Source organism: Daldinia decipiens, assembly GCF_022478715.1.
Source record: "Daldinia decipiens strain CBS 113046 unplaced genomic scaffold F4813scaffold_11, whole genome shotgun sequence".
NCBI classification, from domain to species: domain Eukaryota; kingdom Fungi; phylum Ascomycota; class Sordariomycetes; order Xylariales; family Hypoxylaceae; genus Daldinia; species Daldinia decipiens.
This window is the reverse complement of record NW_026054554.1, coordinates 239,676-262,076: the sequence shown is the minus strand read 5'-3', so window position 1 is coordinate 262,076 and position 22,401 is coordinate 239,676. Positions and strand designations below refer to the sequence as shown.

At 45.6% G+C, this 22,401-nt stretch overlaps 5 protein-coding genes across 5 annotated transcripts; 3 read left to right on the top strand and 2 right to left on the bottom strand.

The window, feature by feature from the left end:
- Positions 1–212: 212 nt before the first annotated feature.
- F4813DRAFT_32287 (PH domain-like protein) lies at positions 213–1,526 on the top strand. Its single transcript, XM_049241028.1, has one exon. It carries the CDS (start codon positions 353–355, stop codon positions 1,262–1,264), a length of 912 nt encoding a protein of 303 aa, XP_049100847.1. The 5' UTR covers positions 213–352; the 3' UTR covers positions 1,265–1,526.
- Positions 1,527–2,235: 709 nt separating this feature from the next.
- F4813DRAFT_388140 (kinase-like protein) lies at positions 2,236–4,507 on the bottom strand (the record flags this gene model as incomplete). The annotated part of the gene is made up of 2 exons (XM_049246656.1): positions 2,236–2,798; positions 2,863–4,507. The coding sequence occupies 2 exons, from the start codon at positions 4,505–4,507 to the stop codon at positions 2,236–2,238; spliced, it is 2,208 nt and encodes a 735-aa protein (XP_049100846.1).
- Positions 4,508–8,938: 4,431 nt separating this feature from the next.
- On the top strand, positions 8,939–11,526 carry F4813DRAFT_355003 (FAD/NAD(P)-binding domain-containing protein). The gene is made up of 6 exons (XM_049242817.1): positions 8,939–9,517; positions 9,577–9,772; positions 9,823–9,984; positions 10,040–10,185; positions 10,238–10,279; positions 10,339–11,526. Exons 1-6 carry the CDS (start codon positions 9,292–9,294, stop codon positions 11,352–11,354), a joined length of 1,788 nt encoding a protein of 595 aa, XP_049100845.1. The 5' UTR covers positions 8,939–9,291; the 3' UTR covers positions 11,355–11,526.
- Positions 11,527–13,702: 2,176 nt separating this feature from the next.
- On the top strand, positions 13,703–19,656 carry F4813DRAFT_355001 (ABC-2 type transporter-domain-containing protein). The gene is made up of 4 exons (XM_049242816.1): positions 13,703–15,381; positions 15,440–18,586; positions 18,644–19,001; positions 19,094–19,656. The coding sequence occupies exons 1-4, from the start codon at positions 14,380–14,382 to the stop codon at positions 19,267–19,269; spliced, it is 4,683 nt and encodes a 1,560-aa protein (XP_049100844.1). The 5' UTR covers positions 13,703–14,379; the 3' UTR covers positions 19,270–19,656.
- Positions 19,655–20,930, bottom strand: F4813DRAFT_355000 (uncharacterized protein). The gene is made up of 2 exons (XM_049242815.1): positions 20,268–20,930; positions 19,655–20,209 (listed from the first exon to the last, which is right to left on the bottom strand). Exons 1-2 carry the CDS (start codon positions 20,731–20,733, stop codon positions 19,722–19,724), a joined length of 954 nt encoding a protein of 317 aa, XP_049100843.1. The 5' UTR covers positions 20,734–20,930; the 3' UTR covers positions 19,655–19,721.
- Positions 20,931–22,401: the final 1,471 nt, after the last annotated feature.

Here is a 22,401-nt window from a genome sequence, read left to right as displayed (position 1 = left end):
GAGCTGTACAAACTAAAGGTGAACTGTGCTTGTATGATTGTATGTAGGTACCTACCTAGGTTAGGTACGTAGGTAGGTACGTAAGGTATCGATTAGATAAGCCCATAGAAGCTCCATTAGGCGGGGGCGGGGTCGGGGTCTTGGAGCTAGCATGTACCGACATGTACATACAATACCTAATTGTGTTAGCCATCGACACCAATTTTAGAACCCAACAACAAAGCAATTCATACTTCTAAGTTCTTACACAATTAACCTCACGCCTCATACCCAACATAGGACCCAACATAGGAGGTAGCTAACACAAACGGCCACAAAGAACCTCTCGACTCCGCTCAAACTCAAGCGCAGAATGTCTCAAACAACAACACCCCGCAAGTACCAAAGCCGGGGCCAGCAACAACACCAACAGCAATACCACCACCCCCAAACCATCCCATCCTTCTCGCGCTCGCCGCATTCGCACCCGCATCCACACCCGCATCTCCAGCAACAGCACCCTCAACTACAGCATGGTCATGCGCGGAACAGGTCCCAGCAGCTTCGTGCCCAGGCAGCAGAGTTACAATCCGGCGACGCCACAACCGCGGTTGCTTCCGACTACGAATCAGATACCGCATACTACATGGCTTCGCACCCACCGCCTACCGCCGCCGCCGCCCTCGCCGCGCGCACCAACACCGAGCTTAACTTGAGCGTCCTCCGTCGTTACCGGCCCAGCATCACCAGCATCCTGTCCATCGCCGCCCACGCCGTACTCTACGTCTTCACGCCCCCGACCAAATGGGACAAGTCCTCTATGGAAGGCACATTGTTCATCTGCGCGCAGGACGAGGACGGAGAGGCCGCCGCCGCAGACGGGTGTCTGTTCATATTGAACCGCAAAGGCCTGCAGAATCTGATTTTAGACCTAAACACCGTCAGCGACTTCGAGCTGGCTACCGACTTGCTCAGTTTCAAGCTTGACCAGGAGGGTCCCCAGATACCGATGGAAAACGGAGAGTCCGTGCGGCCTAAGGTCATCGGGATGTGGATCTACGCCGACGACGACCAGGACCGACGCACCAACTCTGCTCTCATCCACGAGATGTGGTCAAAAGCCCGTTCTACCCAAGACGAGGCGGGAGGAGCTTTAGCTAGTCCCCCCACGAGTGGATCATCAGGTGACGACGTGGAGGATGTGTCCGTAGCACAGGGGCCTGGCCGCCAGGTCAGTTTGAACGAGCTGTTTGGTAGGAATCAGAACGGTATTGGAGGACCTTGAAAAGACGAGAGGCAATTATCCTTGAATGAGTGAATCGAAACTAGGGTTCTAGGCCGATTTTGCAACGGCATTGGGATGGGCAGTTACAAAAAACAGTCGCATTTGGCGTTCAAGGGATACCCGGGATAGGCGTTGATCTGCGGATAGAAAAATACATTTCATCTTAAATTATCAAACGAGGGTATTATGACTCCCATCAGTCACGTTGATATTTACCTAATTATCCCATTATTGTTTATCTAACACTCGTATATATCTCATTCAACTATGCCTATCACGTTAATAAGAGATCCCATCCTTAATTCCGATGTTTCGATATTTCGATATTCTTCAACAAGCTACCTCGCTAGGGACACGATACAGCCCAATATCATGTGCCAAGCATATAAACAAACATAACATACCAACCCGGATACATAAATTAAATGGTGAGGCTAGGCGATACCACCTTTAAGCATACCTACCTGTCGTAATTATCACTTCTCTTATACCCCAAGCACCCGACACCCAGCCCCTTTTTAGAAGTCATACGCACAATTTAACTGAAGGGGTGTAACGTAATATCCCCTTGAACGAGACGAGCGTTAGGACTTGATTGCCAAAATTGTAAATGTCGATGCTATTGTTAGGTAACTCGAATTGAAGTCTCATTTTTCTCTCCATGTATCCCTTATAATACAGAGTGCCAAAACCGCTCTTAGAAACACCGTTGCTAGTGACTATATTCCGAGCTCGTCTCGCGCAGCAGCGTCTATCTTTTGCTCGTATGTAAGCCATTGAAACACCTAAAAGCATAGTCTGGAATCATCCCCAATAATCAGTTGAAAAGCTCTCCAGGGTCCATTTTCGCCACAGCATTACCAGCCGTGAGCCAGACCTCCCAAAATTGAGCCCAAGAAATTGTGAAAACCGTATACACCAAAAGGTGTACGTTTCTAAGCGAAAGTACGCCTAGTAAGCTCTAGCCAGTGTCATGATACCTCTTCTCCTTCCTCTTCTTCTCTAAACTTTAGACCACCTTCGACTTGGATTCCGTCGCGAACCCATTCGTGCTTGACCACTTTCTCCATCGGCCAGCGACTTCTAGCTCGCTTAAGAAGACCTTCGGTAATTTCCATAGCGCCCTTCAGGCCTTCACTTTCAAATTTGGCCTCGCTCGCGTCATGATCGCCGTCATCGCCCTGGTACTTAATCCATCTCCATTCAACACGCGCGATCCTGTGACTCGTCCTACTTCGCATTCTTTGCGCATCGCTAGCACCAGGAGGGGGATCAAAAGGAAGTCGTGATTCGACAAGAGCATATAGTAAAACACCAAGTGACCAGGCATCGACAGCACGCCCATCATACGGCTGTCCTAATATGACTTCGGGTGCAGCGTAGTCGTCCGATCCACATCGAGTTTCGAGCTTCTCATCATCGGCCACGCGTCGCGACAGGCCCAAATCCGTAACCGTAGTCACGGAATATGGATATACAGCCCAATCTTGGTCTCGTTTTGTAAGCTCGGATGGCGGGATATTCACTAAGACGTCTATCAACCTCGTTAGCAAACGAGAGCTTATTATACAATGATTATAATTCACAATGTTACTTACTTTCAAGCTTGATATCCCGATGAACAATTCGGCGTTCGTGAAGGTATCCCACTGCACCCACTATCTCGGCAAATATCCTTCTCAACAGTGGGGGCGTTAAGGCATCTCGATAGGTCGTCGCGACGTCGAATAGGTCGCCCCCAGGACAATAACTTAATATTAACAATGCCCTTGTCGGTTCTATGCTCCAGGCTTTCAAATGAACCAATGACGGATGGCTTATCGATCGCATTATATCGAGCTCTCGTTTGAGGCTCATTTCAATCCGATCTTCTGAGGCCCCACCCCGAGGCCCATGTTCACAAACTTTGACGGCCACCAAAGTCTTACGATCTGGTTGGGTACCATTCATGGGGGCTAGTAGCCCATTCGTCCCATTTTGGGTCGTGTCAATGGCTTCGTCGTCGGCAGCCACCTGGCTTGTAGCTAACATCACTCGGCTAAAGGTTCCCTGTCCTAGCTCCTTAATAGCACGCCATCGCCTAAGTCTTCCATCATATCGACCACGAGCCTCGAAATATTCGTAACGTGATCTTTTAGAGCTGGCGTTATCACTGCTCTGTGACGACTCGCTGGGGGGGGGCGACGGCGGTTTTGTTACTGGTATAATGCCTCGCGCAGCTGACATATGCGGTTCTCGGCGTAAATGAGGGTCGGAGGTGCCATCCATGTCATTCTCATGAACTTTTCCAGATACAGTGTTAAGTCGTTTGGGTATGCCCTTCGGATCTGGTATGTATTCACTAATACTCCTGTTCCGGCCATGTTCAACCTTGCCGCTGCTGATTTCAGCTGCGTGGCTGACATTGAGTCCTGCATATACCCTCCGCTTGGTTTGATGAGCCAGTGCAGAAGCAACAGATTCACCGGCTGTGGTTATAAGGACTGAATCAGGCATAACTGGAGGTAAAACCTCCCGCGCTTGCGACGAGCGGCGGGATCCAAATCGCCTCCAAGGACCGGGTGACTCATTACCTAGCAATGGCGATGGTAGAGGCGTAACGTCGCCCATAGCAGATATCATAGGACTTGGATAGGTTGAACTTGCCGCAGAGCTGATGCTTTTCGAGTAGTGTTGCTTGAAGCTAGGGGTTCTCGAAACCGGTCTCAGACTCGGCGAGGAAGTCTTTCGTTGCAGATTCAAAGTTGAGCGGTACGATGAGAAAGTGCTAGGGTTGCTATTAAGGCTGTCGGATCGTACCGGAGAGGCAGGCGGTACATCAGTCGCGACATACAGAGGATTACTGCCCCTACCCAGTGGTGATGGGAAGTATGACGGCTCTTCAGGAGATGAAATTGGTTCGTCTGTCTGGCGTTGTGGTAGAGGCGGAGAAGGGGCTATCGTATGCGATTGGAACTGGATTTGACCGTGGGGGACTGGTAGTATCGAACTCATCGGCTCTTCGCATAGGTAATTGGAGGAATGTGTGGATTCGCCATTATAGGATTGTGCTATGTTGTTTTCCTGTACATGACATCGATTTAATGCGTCAGCAGCTGTTAAGAAGGTATGCGTTCCGGCGGTAGGTAATCCGTTAAGAGGATGTGTTTGCGACACAGATCGGCGGTCGTGGTCTGCGAGAATGCCTTCCTGCAGAAACTGAGACTGAGACTGGGACTGGGGTTGAGTTTGTCCGCTAGACATATTTAATTGCTGGCTGAGCCAGTACGAGTTGACAGCGGCTTGCTTGACAACTTTGGGAACGGTGTGAAACGATGGACGGGATCTTGTGTGTGTGAATGACTCGAGTCTCAAGTCTCGAGTGAGATGTAGGAGGGAATTAACTAGCAAGGATTAGGAAAGCGTTTGTGTCAAGGGTTGACAGTGGTCTTTTTTTCTTCTTACAGGGAGCCACTTGGTACTGGGTCGGAAGTCTAGTGAAGCAAGTACTGAGTACTGAGTGCTGAGTACTGAGTGCTGAGTACTGAGTACTGAGTGCTGAGTACTGTAGCACGTTGCACGTAGCAAATGTAGCCAAATACTTGGGCTAGCGACGGCAGTCGGACGGAACAGACTCCACTATTCAGAGGAGGAAGTTGAAGATTCACGTTCTCGATACGGCGCCGTGTCCGGCAGCTACGCTTCGTAGTTGATAAATAGGTAACAACCTTGTTTCTAACGATGGGGTTCCGGAGAAAGGTATACGTTAGAATGTAGTTGAAGGTGGCGTTTAACGTACGCGGCTAGTACTGAGATGAGACGAGACCGGTGCTGTGCATCCAGTCTTATTGGTCCTAGGTCCTAGGTCCTAGGTTCTAGGTTCTAGGTCCTAAAGCGATGCGAATAATAACAGGGCGCAGCCAAGATAGCGAAGGTTAGAAACAGAGGAGTCGAGTCGATTAGAAACTCGGCGGCGACAGCGGCGGTACAGTATACACCCAAAGTATTGTACAATATCACACTCCGGAAGCTGTGAGTTGTAACGTTGACCTCAATCTGCATTAGCTTAGGCCGTGGGCGAGGTATAATACAGTGCAGTGCAGCGCGGGAAACCTGGTTGCGACCAGGGTACGATGCGCGTCGCCTCGTGGTCGAATGAGATAACTGCTATACAGTAGTGCGGTGCAGTAACTCGCAGTTTATAACACGGACTTTAGATGTGCCGCGTATTGCAGCACAACGAGTTTGAATCAACAGATATTAGGAAGTATGCAGTTAGAAAGGTTTTGTTTGAGATACGAGTAGCGACCAGTTAACCATTGACCACCGGCCGAGAAGGACGGATAGCGAAGGATCGATATTAGAACGTGGGGGGAATAGGTATCTAATAATTGTAAGATTAATCAATTAAATGTAAGGGTAGGTAGGTAAAAGATAAGAATGTCAATAAATACTGGAGTAAGTGAACGTATCGGGCGAGAACAAAGGTGTCTAGGAGGTAGGCATCGATCACCTATTCAAAAGATTGTTGTATCGAACAGTCTATCGAACAGTCTATCGAACAGTCCTTTACCTCGATACCAGTGCATGTATGTAGAGGGAAGAAGATTTAGTTGTAAACGGTACGAAGAACCGGAGGACTCCCGTTGGATGTGTAGGTAGGTACATTAGATAGGTGGTAGGTATGCTGGGTGGACCCAAATTTGGGGTACCTAACGAGATCAATGCTTTAGGTAATTTTGATTTACATTAGGTCAGGTGGTCGCCAGACGGCGGTACTCGAACAACAGGTATGGCCTGACCAAGTTTAAATATTTAACTTCGCTAGTACCTCACTAAGAATCCCAAGTGATAGACTGACAACCTTAGATATAGTGTACGCACGCTAAAAATCGTAATGTCCTAACCTGGTAGTCCGTAATGGATGGCGGATGTCAGCACCGAACGGGTAAGGTGGAGAGAGATTCCGATGTGTAGGTATACTTTATCTGCAAGCTGGGTATTGCCTATCGCCTGTATGTATATAGGTACATGTACAATACAATATTGCTTCAATGTTTCAGTTCCCCAAAATCTGCATTGAATTTCCCAGGTTCTTTCCAGTGCCGTCCGTTATCTTTAAAAAAAAAAAAAAAATTTGTTCGTCCCCCAAATCTTATTTAAATGATATCACTTCTCAACTTTTCAATCTCGTCTATCAAAATATTATAGACGCTCGTTATCTTTCCTAATTGAAGATACTATTTATAGATCGTTAGGCAAATTCTAATCCTAGGTAGATACCTAGGTACCTCTTACAAGTACCGCATCATTGCTTATGGTTTGATAAGCCAATTCGTCTTCCAGAATGCACGTCATCCAGATATCGCCATTACTGTATGTACATCAATATGCTTGCCCAGGCTGCCCAGACTGCTTGAGGGGTCCGTTCGCTCTGATCTTGAAGAAAGGGCACAGTGAGACGTTTTAGTACGTTGAACCGCCCCAATTCAAAATACGTATTGTACCTCCTTTTATTTTATTTTGCGATGCGATCCGACATTCGTCAATTACTTTTACTTAGGTACCTCCTAAAGCTAGATCGACTTCGATTTCCGGTCTAGGTGGTCTAGGTGATATGTGCGGCGCTGATGTCATCTACGCATAGGTACAGATCATACATGCTACCTAACGTACAAATACTAAAGTACGCCCAACTGGAGACACACGTGTACGCCAAAACGACTAGGTCATTAATATTAGCAGCTAGGTATGCGCTGACGATCCTCGGTGCCTACATGCATATGTACCTATGTACCTACTACATAGAGCCATTAAATCGAGTTTGTAGAACACGGTCCAATACTGTGCAATTTCATTGGCTCATTCCTTTTGTCTAACCGTCTCCGGCCATTTGCTGGGGTTTGCTTACCCACCACTGGCTCGATTTATCGATATGCTGAACATGTTAGTTAGCATCATTGGTATTCCGTACGTGCAAGATACAAGAGTATCCAAATGCTTCAACCTTTAAAACACGACGTGAATTATTTTACTTCGATTAAGTTATTAATGTTACACCGGCTATTATTAAAATCTCGAACTGGGATAGAAACTTATTTGGCCTCCACGGGTAACTGTTAAGTTATAAAAAATAACTATAAGGTTAAACTATTTTATTCTTTGGCATTATTCTATCGTGCCAAGGTGTATTAACCCGAAAAATAAAGGTTATAATCAAAGCACATGAGACGTAACACGTATAAGCATTAAGAAGTTTAATTTAGTAGTCGGTCCACATAGTTGAGTTTAACACAATATCTCACTTCTTTTCTTAAACTAATATTTTAACCCTTTTTAATTAACTTTTCACCCTTTTTTTTTCCTTCCCAATAAATTCAGATATTTTTTTTGCCCGGAGATAGTGTTCAGGTTGAAGTTTTACTCGACTAGTTATGTTGCCCGATAGTACAGAAGAAACTAATTAATAACTATGTATAAAAATATGAAATAGTGCGGATGGGACATGAGACCTCGGAAATATATCTCAACTTTATCTTTCTAGATCTCTAGCCAAAACACCTACCAAATGAGTTTGTTCTAGAAAATGTGTTTAGATCATTACCAAATGCTAGTATCCCTAATATCACAACCTCTATACTATTTCGCAAGGTTCCCGGTAAAACAATTCGGATGCTGGAAGACTGTATGGGAAAGTTTATATAGACATATATCTTGAAATCACACCATTAAGGTTGGTCATTGACGGTATATACATAGGAGAAAGTCTATCTATCTAGCATGACTCAATATACGGAGGACATAAAAATATATAGAAATAGATGTCAACAGGGAGATATAAATATACAAGGCATCTAAATACTATTAGCTAAACTACATTGCCCTAGTATGCATATACCAAAAACCTTGATGCCGAAATACCCCTTCATCCTAACTATTGGCATTACATACCTAGATAATATTGTCTAAAAGTTAGGTAAGGATAGAGGCTGCATATTCTAATTAGCAATCCACGTAAAGATGTTTTAACGGTGAAAATGAAAATTTCCCGAGAACTCTGTTGGTACTTAAGAAAGGGAGGTGGCGATGGTTCTCTACAAAATATTATTCCCACCGATCCTCCGACGAGCAATCCCCCATCGCACTTCTCAGTACTGATTAGCCTCAAACATCTCGGATTCCCTAGCCTGTGAACTACTCAGATATACCAATTAGAGTATTGATCGAGGCTCGGCTTGAGCGCTATTAGAAGCTAACGAGGCGAGAATGCGCTGGACAAATTGTACATGCCAGGTAGTGGTTTAATATAAACGTATTAGCCATAAGCACTTACTTTCTTTGAATCTATATTTAGATATTACCTAGGTGGTTGTTAATGAATAATTGTGTTGACTTGCCCATTGGAATATCATCAAGTTATAAATTAAGAGCTATCTCTTGAGTTTAACTAACTAGGTCCTTAAGGCACCTAGTTAACTACACGTAATGTAAACATTACGAGTTGTTTGCCAAACAAATCTTAAACAAACCCTCAACGAGACAATTGACCACTCTTGCTTCGCTAAACATCGTGGAATTAGTTGCCCAGGTATTTATTTTCATCTCCTGACATTATTGCCGATGCTGCGAGGGGCGGGCCTTTAATTCTCCAACTGAGCCGCATAAATGCCGACGTGGTCTCATGTTGGTAAATATGACACGAGAAGGAAGACAATTGATCAACTAGCGTCCGAATATTATAGTATAGTCGGATTCCGAAAGAATTAACCGATCTGTCTTTGCTTTACAATACCACATACGTACCGAACTCGCTAAACAACTAAACATCCCCGTCTATTGGAGCAATACTCCCCTTTACTCCTCCGAATGGCTTACAAATGCCGGGGTATTGGATGTAGTCTCAAACCTGGAGTGCGGGGAAGCGATGAACTACCATCTACGACTACCGAGATGATCAACCAATTGAGATGTGCTCGTTATAAGAAGAGATATATCTCCAACATGGCCTGTTTGTTCTCAATAAATTTTGTTCTTCTCATTTTAAGTACATGAGTTTTTTTGCCATGATGGGTTCTGTTAAGTATTCAACACAATTTGAAATCAAAGAGGCGCCTATAGATGGCCACCGGCCCATGAAAGTTCGGGTAATAGGGGCTGGCTACTCCGGAATTTACATGGGTATTCGCATACCACAACGTTTACGCAATATCGACTTCCAAATATACGAAAGAAACGAATCAGTGGGTGGTACCTGGTGGGCGAATAAGTATCCAGGTAAGAATCAGTGTTATTCGTCTTGGTCATTGCTCGTATAGTTCGCTCACATACTATAGGATGTGCATGCGACATCCCAGCACATTCTTACCAGTACTCATTCAATCCGAACCCTGACTGGTCTGCTTTCTACGCACCTCAAAAAGAGATATGTTCATATCTCCAAGGGACAGCTGAGAAATATGGAGTCCTCAGATACGTCAAGCTATCACATAGCGTAGAGTCCTGTCGGTGGGATGATAACAGGAAGAAATGGTCTAAACATAACTCTCCAGATTAACTTTTCCGTGCTTACGTAGAAACAGGACCTTAATGATTAAGCGGACTGATACCAACGAGACTTTTGAAGACGAAGCTGATGTGCTGGTTTCTGCTAGAGGAAGTCTCAGCGACCCTGCTTGGCCGAATATCCCTGGTTTAAAATCCTTCAAGGGGGAAACCATGCATTCAGCATTATGGAAGGAAGGGTGTGTTTAATACTGGCAATATGATGCGATGGCTTAATCAACTAACAAGTAATAGTTACGACTTCAAGAATAAGAGAATTGGAGTTATAGGGAACGGATCTAGCGCTATACAGATCGTCCCAAAATTACAGAAGATTGAAGGGACGAAGCTCTCATGTTTTGTCAGAAGCAAGACGTGGATCACGAATCCTTTTGGTGATAGTACGTCCCTCCTTTCATAAAAATAATCTTCTTTATATATTGACAACCGCAGGCGTGATGGAAAAGCTTGGATTGGACCCGACCAAATTTGAATGTGAGTTCTTACGATTCTTGTCCTTGATTTCAGATTTGATCTAAACCATTTCTGCGAAGTTACGTCGGAACAACGTCAAGAATTTGCCAAGGATCCTGAGAAATTCTTAAACTTTCGCAGGATTATCGAAGTAGACGGCAATATATCCCACCCTATTTCGTTGAGGGAATCGGAGATGCAGAGAGAAGCGATTGGGTTATTAGGCGAAGCAATGAGACAGAGACTATCAAAGAAGCCCGAAATCGCTGAATTCTTGATTCCCGCCTTCGGAATTGGTTGCCGGCGCAATACGCCAGGGCCGGGTTACCTCGAGGCACTCGTTGAGGACAACGTAGACTTCATCACTGACCCCATAGAAACGATAACGGAAGGAGGAATAACTCTGAAGTCAGGTCGCTTAGTTCCCCTTGATGTTCTTGTCTGCGCTACAGGATTCAATACCTCGTCGGCGCCACCATTCCCAGTTTACGGACGTACTGGCCAATCGCTACAGTCACGCTTCACACCATACCCCACGGCATATCTAGCACTTACAGTAGATTCATTTCCCAATTTCTTCATGATGCTCGGCCCGAATGCAGCCATTGGAGCCGGATCTCTAACTGTTATGCTAGAAAACCAAGGCGACTACATTATAAAAAGTATCCGAAAACTACAGAAAGAAGACTACGCTAGTATGACGATTAAGCCCGAGCGTATGCGTGACTGGGATGAGTACTGCGATGAATATTTCAAGCGTACTGTCTATACGGACGCGTGTCATAGTTGGTATAAGAGCCAGGGAGGTTTGGGCGAGCGTATCGTGGGCTTATGGCCGGGGAGTGCACTCCATGCGCTTGAGGCTCTACGAGCACCCAGGTGGGAAGATTATGACTGGGAAAGCATTGATGGCAAGGGGTCGAACAAGCTGAGGTGGCTGGGGAACGGGTGGAGCATTACGCACTCCAAGGGCGAAGGAGATAATGAATGGGGTGGTAACCCTGCTTGGTATATCGAGCCTAACTTTCTGGATATTCCTATTCCAGGGAACCCGGAGGACGACAAGGACCTAAAGATGCGACCGTTCTCACATTAGTTGTTATCGGAATAATGTTCATTGTACTTAACTTTCGGTATTGCAGCTTAATCGAAATCACGACTTTGTTACATTGACATATGATATTTGACCGGGTTGGGATTATGTCTGGGGTATTCAGAACCTAAGAATCATGTCAAGTTACATCAATGAAAAATATCCGTAGCTTTTTTCTATTATGGCAACTGGAGGTCATTTACCTGTTACGCTACTTTGACGAACTACCGAATATGGCGAATTCCACAAACCTGATTGGTGGATAAGCCGTAGCAGGGGCGGAAGACATTGATGTATGATGCGGGGGAGAACAAGGATGTGTAAGTGATATCATAAGGTAGGTACTTGCCTACATATATAATCTATATATACCTATGTAACAGCCGAGAACTTATATTTGACAAGTATCCGACTGGTACTTCATTTCAGATGGCCCCTGGAGCTCTCCACGTAAAAATCAGTGTCCTATGCTTCGACGACACAGACTCAGGGGTAAAAGGATATCAGACTTAGAGCATCTCCCTGAAGGCAAATATTAGGTAACCGGAGATTCGGATGTGGCGGAACAAGCTTATATGGTAAGAAACACAAAGTTATTTTAAGATAAGTCGCGCAAGATCAGTCCCGTTCTTGGCAGTGATGACCATACTGTCCTAGAAGCTGAACTACATCTTATAACAGTGACGACTACGCGTTGCTTATTAACTTAAATCCGATTTCACGTCTATTCCCATGATTTTCAATACTCAAACCGACCAACAAGTGAAATTAGCTTGCACTGGGTTACGCGTTCACACAAGGGGCTTGGCTGCTGTGAATCATTGAATTACGTAGCGCTCATACAACTGCAAAGGTTTAGGGGCAACTTGAAATTGTCTATAAATGTATCGAGCGACTCGAATAAAGGAGGGAATAAAATTAGCTTAGCGACTTATCTATTACGACTGCTTTATCGGTAGACATGGAATGATTGTCAGATACTGATTTACAAACCCTCTATTAGCCTTGACTGAAGTCTGGAAGAGTTGAGGTGAGATCGAGTATTGGGACCACAGGCCAGGAATTTATGTACATGTCGAGATAGTGGTTCTACTTAAATACCAAGGCTGAAACCCGAATCGTGAAGCTGGCTGGGAGTAATTCGCAATTTCTCAGCAGATATATTCCAACCTTAGATATCTATATCTCTATTAATTGATTGGCTTCTATTAACTATGAGGGAAGCACAGCATTAGCGCCTCGTAAGCGTAAGGTTTTAATCAGAAGGGCTAAAGCCTGACAAGGCTCGGTGAGATTTATCCATGATTCTACGGGTAAAAATGAGTTTGCAATTTCTAACGAAGATCGTCTATCGGTGTCAGAGATATCCCTTGATTGATGTCATACGTAGAGTGAATGTTAGAAGCAGCAGCGAAACTGCTGTATAGTAGTCGCGTAGTAGTAGTATAAATCTATTAACGCTTGACCCTCTATCCTCTTACAAGGGCGCTGTGCACCCCTTATATATATATATTCTACGTAGATCTATACCTGCCTAACTCATACTAGCTTCACTTGTCCCCTGACATTCGGCTTGAGTAAACTATACGTATTATATATTGGGAACCTCATGACGCTGCCTATGCCTGCTTGAGCATTAAAACAACTAAATTCCATATGGATAAAAGATAAAACCCCAGGGGATATAATATCCCGTAGTATAGTATCGCCATGTAATCTACTAATGACGTTAATAAGCCTCATAACAATCTTCTAAAGAATATTAAGTACATGATAAATGTCGTATCATACATTTTTGAGATTTCGTGTATTCCGAACCAATCGGTGACTATCCGTCAATCTGTAGTCTTCTTAAAGTACCCTATAATATTATTTAAAGAAAAAACAACTTTAAGATCTACATAAAGTCTTCTGGAGCAACTCCTATTGGTTCGGATTCTTAGATCTTTAAAGTAGGCGTATGTGACCCACGTGAGATCTACCTACCTACATGCAGGGCCCGGAGTTCTGAGACATTGGGCTCAGGTCGAAATTTGCCGCAAGGGTAAGCTTATGTGATTATTCAGCTATCATAACAATGATTTGGTTAATGTCCCGGCCTGTTGGTACAGATACTGTAGTATTTCTAAGCAAAATAAATCTGAGATCTCAGTACCGCGCCTAAACTCCATGTTTAACACCGAAAGATATGTGGGATCTACGTACTTATTTTTATACTTTATTAAAGAGTTGATCCGCGCATTCTTACTAGTGGAGAAGATCTATCGCCGTCAGTGATATCGTAATTCTTGGGGTTTACAGTAGCACTAATCATTGCGTATACCTCGACGAGGAGACTGATATGGCCTATCTATTCCCGTTCTTATTTGTTGAGCTGACTGGGTCGTTATCTCACCGATATGTGGTGGAATGTCCGGGGATTTTTTCGGCCACTGAAAAGGCATTCAGCCGTTCCAGTTATCAATGGCTCACCCATCAGTACTGTAAGAGTACATGCCGCGATATATGTGCTAATAGTGTATTCCTAATGATATCAATTGGCCCGGAGGGTTGACATATCCGTCGTGGAACTCGAGATTGGTATAAATTAGGGAACCCGGCCGGCATAACGCCCATGTTATATTTAATGTCATGGCCGATTGGTGGTTAAGAATGGTGCGCCGGCCTCAACATACTTCGTACTTACACCTCCATCGATTTGAGTTCTAACCTAATCCCTTGCTTAACAATCAACCCTTTCTCTGTTACGGCCGCCGTTCGACCTAGCGCTAAATTTACCAATAATCACCATTTTTATTATCTCCAGTGAAAACAGTGGGATTTTTAGTGAATTCTTTCAAATCTCGAAAGCTTATAACTACCTATTTTAAACTTACACGGCCTTCATACTACCCCTGAAAGGCTTCTCAGATTCGGCCAAGAGACGGATATCGTGTTTCATCATTTGTTTAAGCTGTTCCAAGATACTCGCGCCCGTGGGCAACGCCTGCCTGACAAACTTTACCTGCGTGGCTAATATACTAGGGCCATGTGGTCTAGCGGCTTGGGTGGCGATACCTCTCATCGTAGGGAGCTTGGGGTGCCTGTAAATCTGTGGCACCGTGAAGATGCTCATCTCGATAGAGGAAGATCGACCGGAACTGCGCAGGACTTGGAAAGTCATAATGAACACGATGATTCTGAATCAGCCGGTAATGGGGAAGGCACATGGGGTGAAAGGGACGTTGGTCACTTTGATGAACACGAAGCTATGGAGGAGCTAGAGGTATTAAGACACAACCTCTCACGGCTACAGGGGACAAGGACGAGGGACTCACAAGCTAGCAGACACTTCGACTTGACTCAAGTTCGAAGTCGTCGTAGTGAAGCAGCCGATGCGCTTTCAGCACAGGCTCGAGTTGAACTCGGGGACGACGAAAAAGCCGTAACAGAAGAGGAGGAAGAATTTGAGCTGGGGAAATTCATGCGTGATGGTCACTTTGAAAAGCATACGGAGCACGGTTCCGAGAAGCGAGTCGGTGTCATATATAAGAATCTCAGAGTGAAGGGTGTAGAGAGTGCTTCTTCCTTTGTTCGTACACTCCCAGATGCCATAATTGGAACTTTCGGTCCCGACCTATACCATATTGTTTCACGTTTCTTCCCCTTCTTGCGGTTCGGAAGAAATCGGTCGACTCGTACGTTAATCAACGACTTTACAGGATGTGTGCGCGACGGCGAGATGATGCTTGTTCTTGGCCGCCCCGGTTCCGGATGTAGCACATTTCTTAAAGCCGTCAGCAACGATGTCGATTCATTTGCGGCCGTCGAAGGAGAAATATCATACGGCGGTATTCCATCTAAGAAGCAGAAGCAGATGTATCGAGGTGAAGTGAACTACAACCCTGAGGACGACATTCACTTCTCTTCCCTTAATGTCTGGCAGACTTTCACGTTTGCGCTCATGAATAAGACGAAGAAGGGTGCTAAAGAGGAAATACCAATTATCGCTAACGCCTTGTTAAAAATATTCGGTATCAGTCATACTAAGGTAAGTAATAACAATAGCCCCAAACATGTCTCGGTAAGTCAGTTACTGACAAAATTAGTATACGCTCGTTGGCGATGACTACACTCGAGGAGTGTCCGGCGGCGAGCGTAAGCGAGTGTCCATTGCTGAGACGCTAGCATCAAAATCCACCGTGATGGCATGGGATAACTCAACTCGTGGTTTAGATGCCTCGACAGCTCTCGACTACGCCAAGTCACTAAGGATTATGACCGATATTAGCAATCGGACAACGCTCGTGACACTATACCAAGCCGGTGAAGGTATTTACGAACTCATGGACAAGGTTCTAGTCATTGACCAAGGCCGGCAAGTATTCTCAGGGCCCGCCAAGGATGCAAAACAATATTTTATAGACCTTGGATTTGAATGTCCCGAAAGACAAACCACGGCAGATTTCTTAACCGCAGTTACCGATCCAAATGAGAGGCGTTTCAGACCTGGGTTCGAGGACCGAGCGCCTAAAACGGCCGAGGAGCTGGAGACGGCCTTCCGCAGCTCGTCGAACTACCAAAAGCTGTTGGAAGATGTCCAAGACTACGAGGAGCATCTTCAGCGCACGGATTTTGCAGACGCGAGGAAATTTGAAGGCGCTGTGCAGGAGGCCAAGTCGAGGCATGTAAGCAAGAAGTCACCCTACACGGTGTCGTTCACTCGCCAGGTATGGGCGTGTACCAAACGAGAATTCTGGCTCTTAATCGGGGATAAGTTGACTCTCGGAACGAGATTCTTCATTACGATCTCTAGCGGTTTTATAATCGGCTCCATCTACTACAAGGAACCCTTCTCAACTGCGGGGACTTTCACCCGCGGTGGCGCCTTGTTTTTCTCTGTGGTCTTCCTTGGCTGGCTTCAATTAGCAGAGCTCGGGAAGGCCGTCGGTGGCCGTGCGATCGTCGCTCGCCATCGAGATTACGCCTTCTACCGCCCTTCGGCCGTGTCACTTGCTCGTCTTATTCTGGACTTCCCAGTCATTTTTGCTCAGGTGTGTATATTTGGGGTAACCATGTATTTCATGACGAACTTGGATGTCGATGTAAGCAAGTTCTGGATATACTTGCTATTTGTTTATACCACGACGATAATGATTACGGCCCTCTACCGGATGTTTGCTAGTTTGTCGCCGGAAATCGATACCGCTTTACGCTTCTCTACCCTTGCTCTCAACTTGCTTGTTATCTTCACGGGGTATGCCATACCCAAGACACAACTTTTAGACAAGTATATCTGGTTCGGATGGCTATATTGGATCAATCCTTTATCTTACAGCTTCGAGGCTGTCTTAACAAATGAGCTCTCAGATCAACTGATGGATTGCGCCCCTGAACAGCTCGTCCCTCGAGGCCCTAACATCCTACCGGAGTATCAAGGATGCGCTCTTACTGGCTCTAAACCAAATTCTCGAGTAGTTGCGGGCAGTGACTACTTACAAACTGCTCTTGGATATAGTCGTTCGAACCTGTGGCGCAACTTTGGTGTTGTGATTGCTTTCGCGATTCTCTATCTCCTCATCACAGTTTTCGCGACGGAGATGTTCGATTTCTCATCTGATGGCGGCGGCGCTCTAATCTTCAAGAAGAGTCGAAGAGCGAAAAAGCAAGCCCAGAAGGCTGCTACACCATCTGACATTGAGAACGAAGGTGCCGATAGCAGTGGGTCTTCCGCCACTAGGATTGAGGACTCCCAAGCTACTAGCGAGGAACAGAGCGAGGCCTTGGGGCAACTAACAAAGAGTGAATCAATATTCACCTGGCGAGATGTGGGGTACACCGTACCCTACCTCGGCGGCGAGCGTAAGCTTCTAAATAAAGTCAACGGCTATGCGAAGCCTGGTATCATGGTCGCACTCATGGGTGCTTCCGGCGCTGGCAAGTCGACCTTGCTAAATACTCTGGCGCAGCGACAGCGAACTGGTGTGGTAACAGGTGAGATGTTCGTTGACGGAAAGCCGCTGGGGTCCGAGTTCCAACGAAATACGGGATTCTGCCTCCAAGGGGATCTTCACGACGAAACTCAAACCATTCGAGAAGCCATCGAGTTCTCTGCTCTGTTACGACAAGAAGCGTCTGTTCCCCGAGCCGAGAAACTCGCATATGTAGATAAGATTATCGACTTGCTCGAACTCAATGATCTTCAGGATGCTATCATCAGCTCGCTCGGCGTTGAATTACGCAAACGACTTACCATTGGTGTGGAGCTCGCTGCCAAGCCGTCCCTACTTCTGTTCTTAGACGAGCCAACATCTGGTCTTGATTCCCAATCGGCCTACTCGATCGTCACTTTCCTTAAGAAGCTCTGCGCCGCTGGCCAAGCTATTGTCTGTACTATCCACCAACCGAGCTCAGTCTTGATCCAACAATTCGACATGGTACTTGCTCTTAACCCTGGAGGAAACACCTTCTACTTCGGCCCTATCGGAGAGAATGGCAGGGATGTCATCGACTACTTTGCTCAGCGTGGGGCTACATGCCCCCCTGAGAAAAACGTTGCCGAGTTCATTCTCGAAACTGCTGCGCGACCTCATAAGCGACCCGATGGTACCAAGGTTGATTGGAACGAGGAATGGAGGAATAGCGAGCAGGCGCAAAAGGTTATCGAAGAGATTGATGGCCTCAAGAGAATCCGCAGCGCGGTGCCACACGACAATGAAGTCTCAAACGAACGACAAAAGGAGTTCGCCGCATCAACTTGGGTACAGACAGCCGAGTTGACGAAGCGTATGTTCAGGCAATATTGGCGCAAGTCGTCATACCTATACGGAAGGCTATTCGTCGCGGTACTTATCGGTATCTTCAACGGATTCACCTTCTGGAAACTTGGGAACAGTGTCCAAGACATGCAGAACCGCATGTTCACCGTATTCTTGATCATCATCATTCCAGCCACCATCGTCAACGCTGTCGTACCTAGGTTCGACCAAAATCTAGGCCTATGGCAAGCCCGCGAGTACCCTTCTCGGATTTATGGCTGGGTGGCCTTCAGTACTGCTAACATCGTTGCTGAAATCCCCGCGGCCATAGTTTCTGGCATTATATATTGGGCTCTATGGTGTTGGCCTAGCGGTATCGCTGGTAATAGCTTATCTGCTGGCTACTCGTTCATAATGACGATACTTATGTTCCTGTTCATGACCAGCTGGGGCCAGTGGATCTGCGCGTTTGCACCTAGCCTGAGAGTCATTGACAACGTAAGTTCTAGGATTTGACACCTTGATAGACTCGCCGATACTAACTACCAGGTGTAGGTATTGCCATTCTTCTTCGTTATGTTCAGTTTATTCAACGGTGTGGTACGATCTTATTCAACACTCCCTGTGTTTTGGAGGTATTGGATGTACTGGGCCAACCCCTCTACATACTGGATCGGCGGCGTGCTGGCCGCGTCGATCGATGGGGTTCCTGTTCGCTGCGACCCGTCAGAGACTGCTCAGTTTGACGTGCCTCCGAATCAAACTTGCCAGTCCTACGCTGGTGAGTTCACACAGAGTTACGGAGGCTACCTGCTCAACCCCGAGGCCACAACTGGGTGCCAGTATTGCCCGTACAGCGTTGGCAATGAATACCTTGCCACACTAAATATCAATGCTAGCGAAATATGGCGAAGTAAGTTGAAATACATATCTTAGATAAATCCCTATAAAATATGCATACCTACCTACCTATGTACGGAGGTGTATGCTAACGTTAAATGTTAGACTTCGGCATCTTCCTGGCTTTCTGCATTTCTAATTGGGCTCTTGTATACTTCTTCATCTACACGGTGCGAATTCGCAATTGGAGCTTCGGACTTGGTTATATCTTCGGTGCTCTGGGTAAGGCTGTCGATGTGCTGAAACAGCAATTCAAGAGTCTCAATCGAAAGAGCGACTAAGGGCCGCTACCGCATCGGTCCAATCGCACACCCTTTTGTTTAAGACCACTAAAGGGGATACTCAACACTTCTGGTTGCATGATGTTTTCATGGGTACGTGCTAAAAGTGGGACCAAAATAGGAGTAATAGGGGCAATAGGTCTCTGGGTTAGACGTGGAGGTAATGATGATTCGATAGTGAAACAATGCGCTAGTCGAACTATTCTACTCGTATTTGATATTTGTTGATATTATATGGGTTCCTTCACCGTTTGGAGACATATAGAAAGGGACTTATAGTGGGTTGACGTGAAGACGAGGAATAGACTAGACTTCACCCCAACATAGAGCTCATTACGTAGAATAAAGAATGACGATCACAAAATTAGATGGTAAACGATAACGAGCTTATTATAAGGATAAATTCAGTTGAGCCAGATACTATTTGCCTTAGGTAGTTCGTATTCATAATTTTAGTTCTCTTCCGGACGTATATAACCAAACTTCTCAATCACACTCTTCGCAGGATTAATACCATCCTTTTTACACTGATCTATCTTATTCACAGCCTGCCTAGCGAACTCTCGAACCTCAGTGCTAGATTCATTACTCTCTGCGAAAACTTTAAATTTAACGCTCCATACATACCACAAAGCTCGACTATATGTCAAACTCCCGACCTCGACGAGTATGCGCTTCTCACATAGCTCGAACAGTACATCTCCAGCATAGAGAATCCACTGGGCCGCTGCAGCTGCGTAAGGTTCATAGCGAGGCAAGTCTCGTACGATATGATCTTGATGGCTTGTTGCGAAGGGCGAAGGTCGCCGTAGTGCGCTCAGAGTATTCGTGTCCGCTACACCGGACGCTAATAGGCGTGCCAAAAAAGCAGAGAAGTTGATATAGGCAGTAGCAGCATTTGGGTCACTCTCTACCTGGCGCGGCGCACCGTTAAAGTTGCCTAGGTTAAATATATATATGAGTTGAAGGATCTAGATTAGAAAGCTTTGAGGAAATACCTTGGTCAAGATCCCAAAGCCACTGGGTAAGGCCCTCGTACCGAGTCTCTTTCGTGATATTCCAGAGTAGGGTCTCCCTCATCTCTCCAGCAACGAACTCGGGGACAGGACTCTTAGGTAGTTGCTGGAGTTCTTGGAGCAGATCTACAAGTCTGTCTTGACCTTTATGGTCAGCAGGCACTCTCATGGCTGCTCTTCCTAGGCAGTCCCAAAGGTATTCCATCCATCCACCGGGTTTAGGGGTACGGACAGTACTGGACTCTATCTGTTCTGCTGTCAGATTTGATACCGAATTGTAAGAAGTGTAAGCATCACGGCAGTCGTCAATAATCACCCCATGGATTATCTTCGCCGCAGACCCGGGGGATTCTGTGTCGTTCACAAGGTCCTGTAGGGTAGCAACGATTCTCTTTTTTGCATCCGAGCCATCCTCGCATGAGAGATCGAGGGAGATGAAAGACGACATGGCACCTGTACAGTGACAACCTAATATCAAGAAAATAACTTAAATTTCATGCATAAAGCACTTCTTATCTCATAACTCTACAAAAACTACCTGAAGTTGACACAAGGTCGCCGGTGCCTAGAAGCCAAGAATGGAGATCGTAGCGGTTAGCAGCGGGGTTAATGCGGCTGTTGCTTACGTACGGTATTTATACGCTTGAATTCGTGCTATTCAGCATTAGATCCTCAATAGGTTTATAAATCTAGACATGGTCTAGAAGATCTTATTCACATAAATACCCAAGGTAAATAATAAGTAATAATATATTTTTAATTAATACAAACAACAAGTCTAAGATCAATGCGATTTCCATTATGACCTTTTCCATGTTACAATATTTGGTGAGAAGGCACCTGGTAAACGTAGGAGTTATAAATGTCAACAACATACAAAAAGTATATGTTGGTTGAGGAAGAGAGATATTAGTTGTTGTTGTTGTTGTTGTTGTCTAAAGTTGAGTGGGCTAGTTTTGTTAACCTATCTCATAAGTCATAAATGCCATTACTTAATATATGCGACAGTACCTCGGTAGGCTTGCGTATTAAGACTAAAAGGTTCTAGGTACCACTTAAATACTCGCCTACTACATATTGCGTATAAATGAGATAGATAGTAAATATCCAAGCTTATGTATATTATATGAGACCTATTAACGATACTTGGCCAAAGCTACAATAAACCGGGAAATCGGCCAAGTTTATCACATTAGCGGAAGCCAGCCGGTGTTCCGGGATCTCGGTATTGCATCATGTTACAGATTTAGCTACACTACATCATCCGCCTTGGTGGAAACCATCTACATCTACATCTACATCTACATCTACATCTACATCTCGCATTAGAATTTCAGTTAAGGTTTTTGGGTAATGGTTGGTGGGTACATGTACCCATCTTGCATAGCCATTAGGGGAGCTTGTGAAAGCTTATGATGTCCGTTAACACAAGCTATCTTGGAGAGCTTGTTTTTGATTGGCCTATTAATCTACCGACTCGGAGTCCGGAAAACCTTCCTACCCAAAAGAGAACCCAAGGCTTAGGTCCAAGGCTTAGGTCCAAAGCTTAATAACTTATTAATCTTTGACCAAGGCATGAAAATCGACGGCGCTTTGCTGGTCCGACCCGATTCGTAGGTACCTAAAGTTATGCTTTTCGCGAGATAGCCGGCATAAACTTTCAAAGGGAACACGTTCCTGGCGCTGGTCCTGGTGTTGGCGCCGACATTCCCCAAGCTTATCATTCTTTTTACTTTTTACCCCAAAAACATACCCAGTCTGCATTAATATGCAGTCATGACTCGTCGGCAACGCTCGTCGGCAACATCAACAGTAACAACTCAGATACGTCGGATAACCAGCTTCCAAGCTCTTTTGTGGGGGTCAGATAATGTCACCATCAATGTCACCATCCTATCCCGCCTACTGGATGCTGCGCGGACCGCTGGCGGGTTCGAGCTTTCACCGCGGACCTTTCTGAATTCCCTCATTTGCTCGACTAGCCGACGACTAGGCTAATACGACTGCTTCCCCGCGAACTATGGCACACCAGATAGGAATCTTTTTCGTCGATGTGCGCCAACGTAGGGCATGATTGAGTGCGTGGCTAGGGTTAGGCAACCTTTCGTATTGGGTA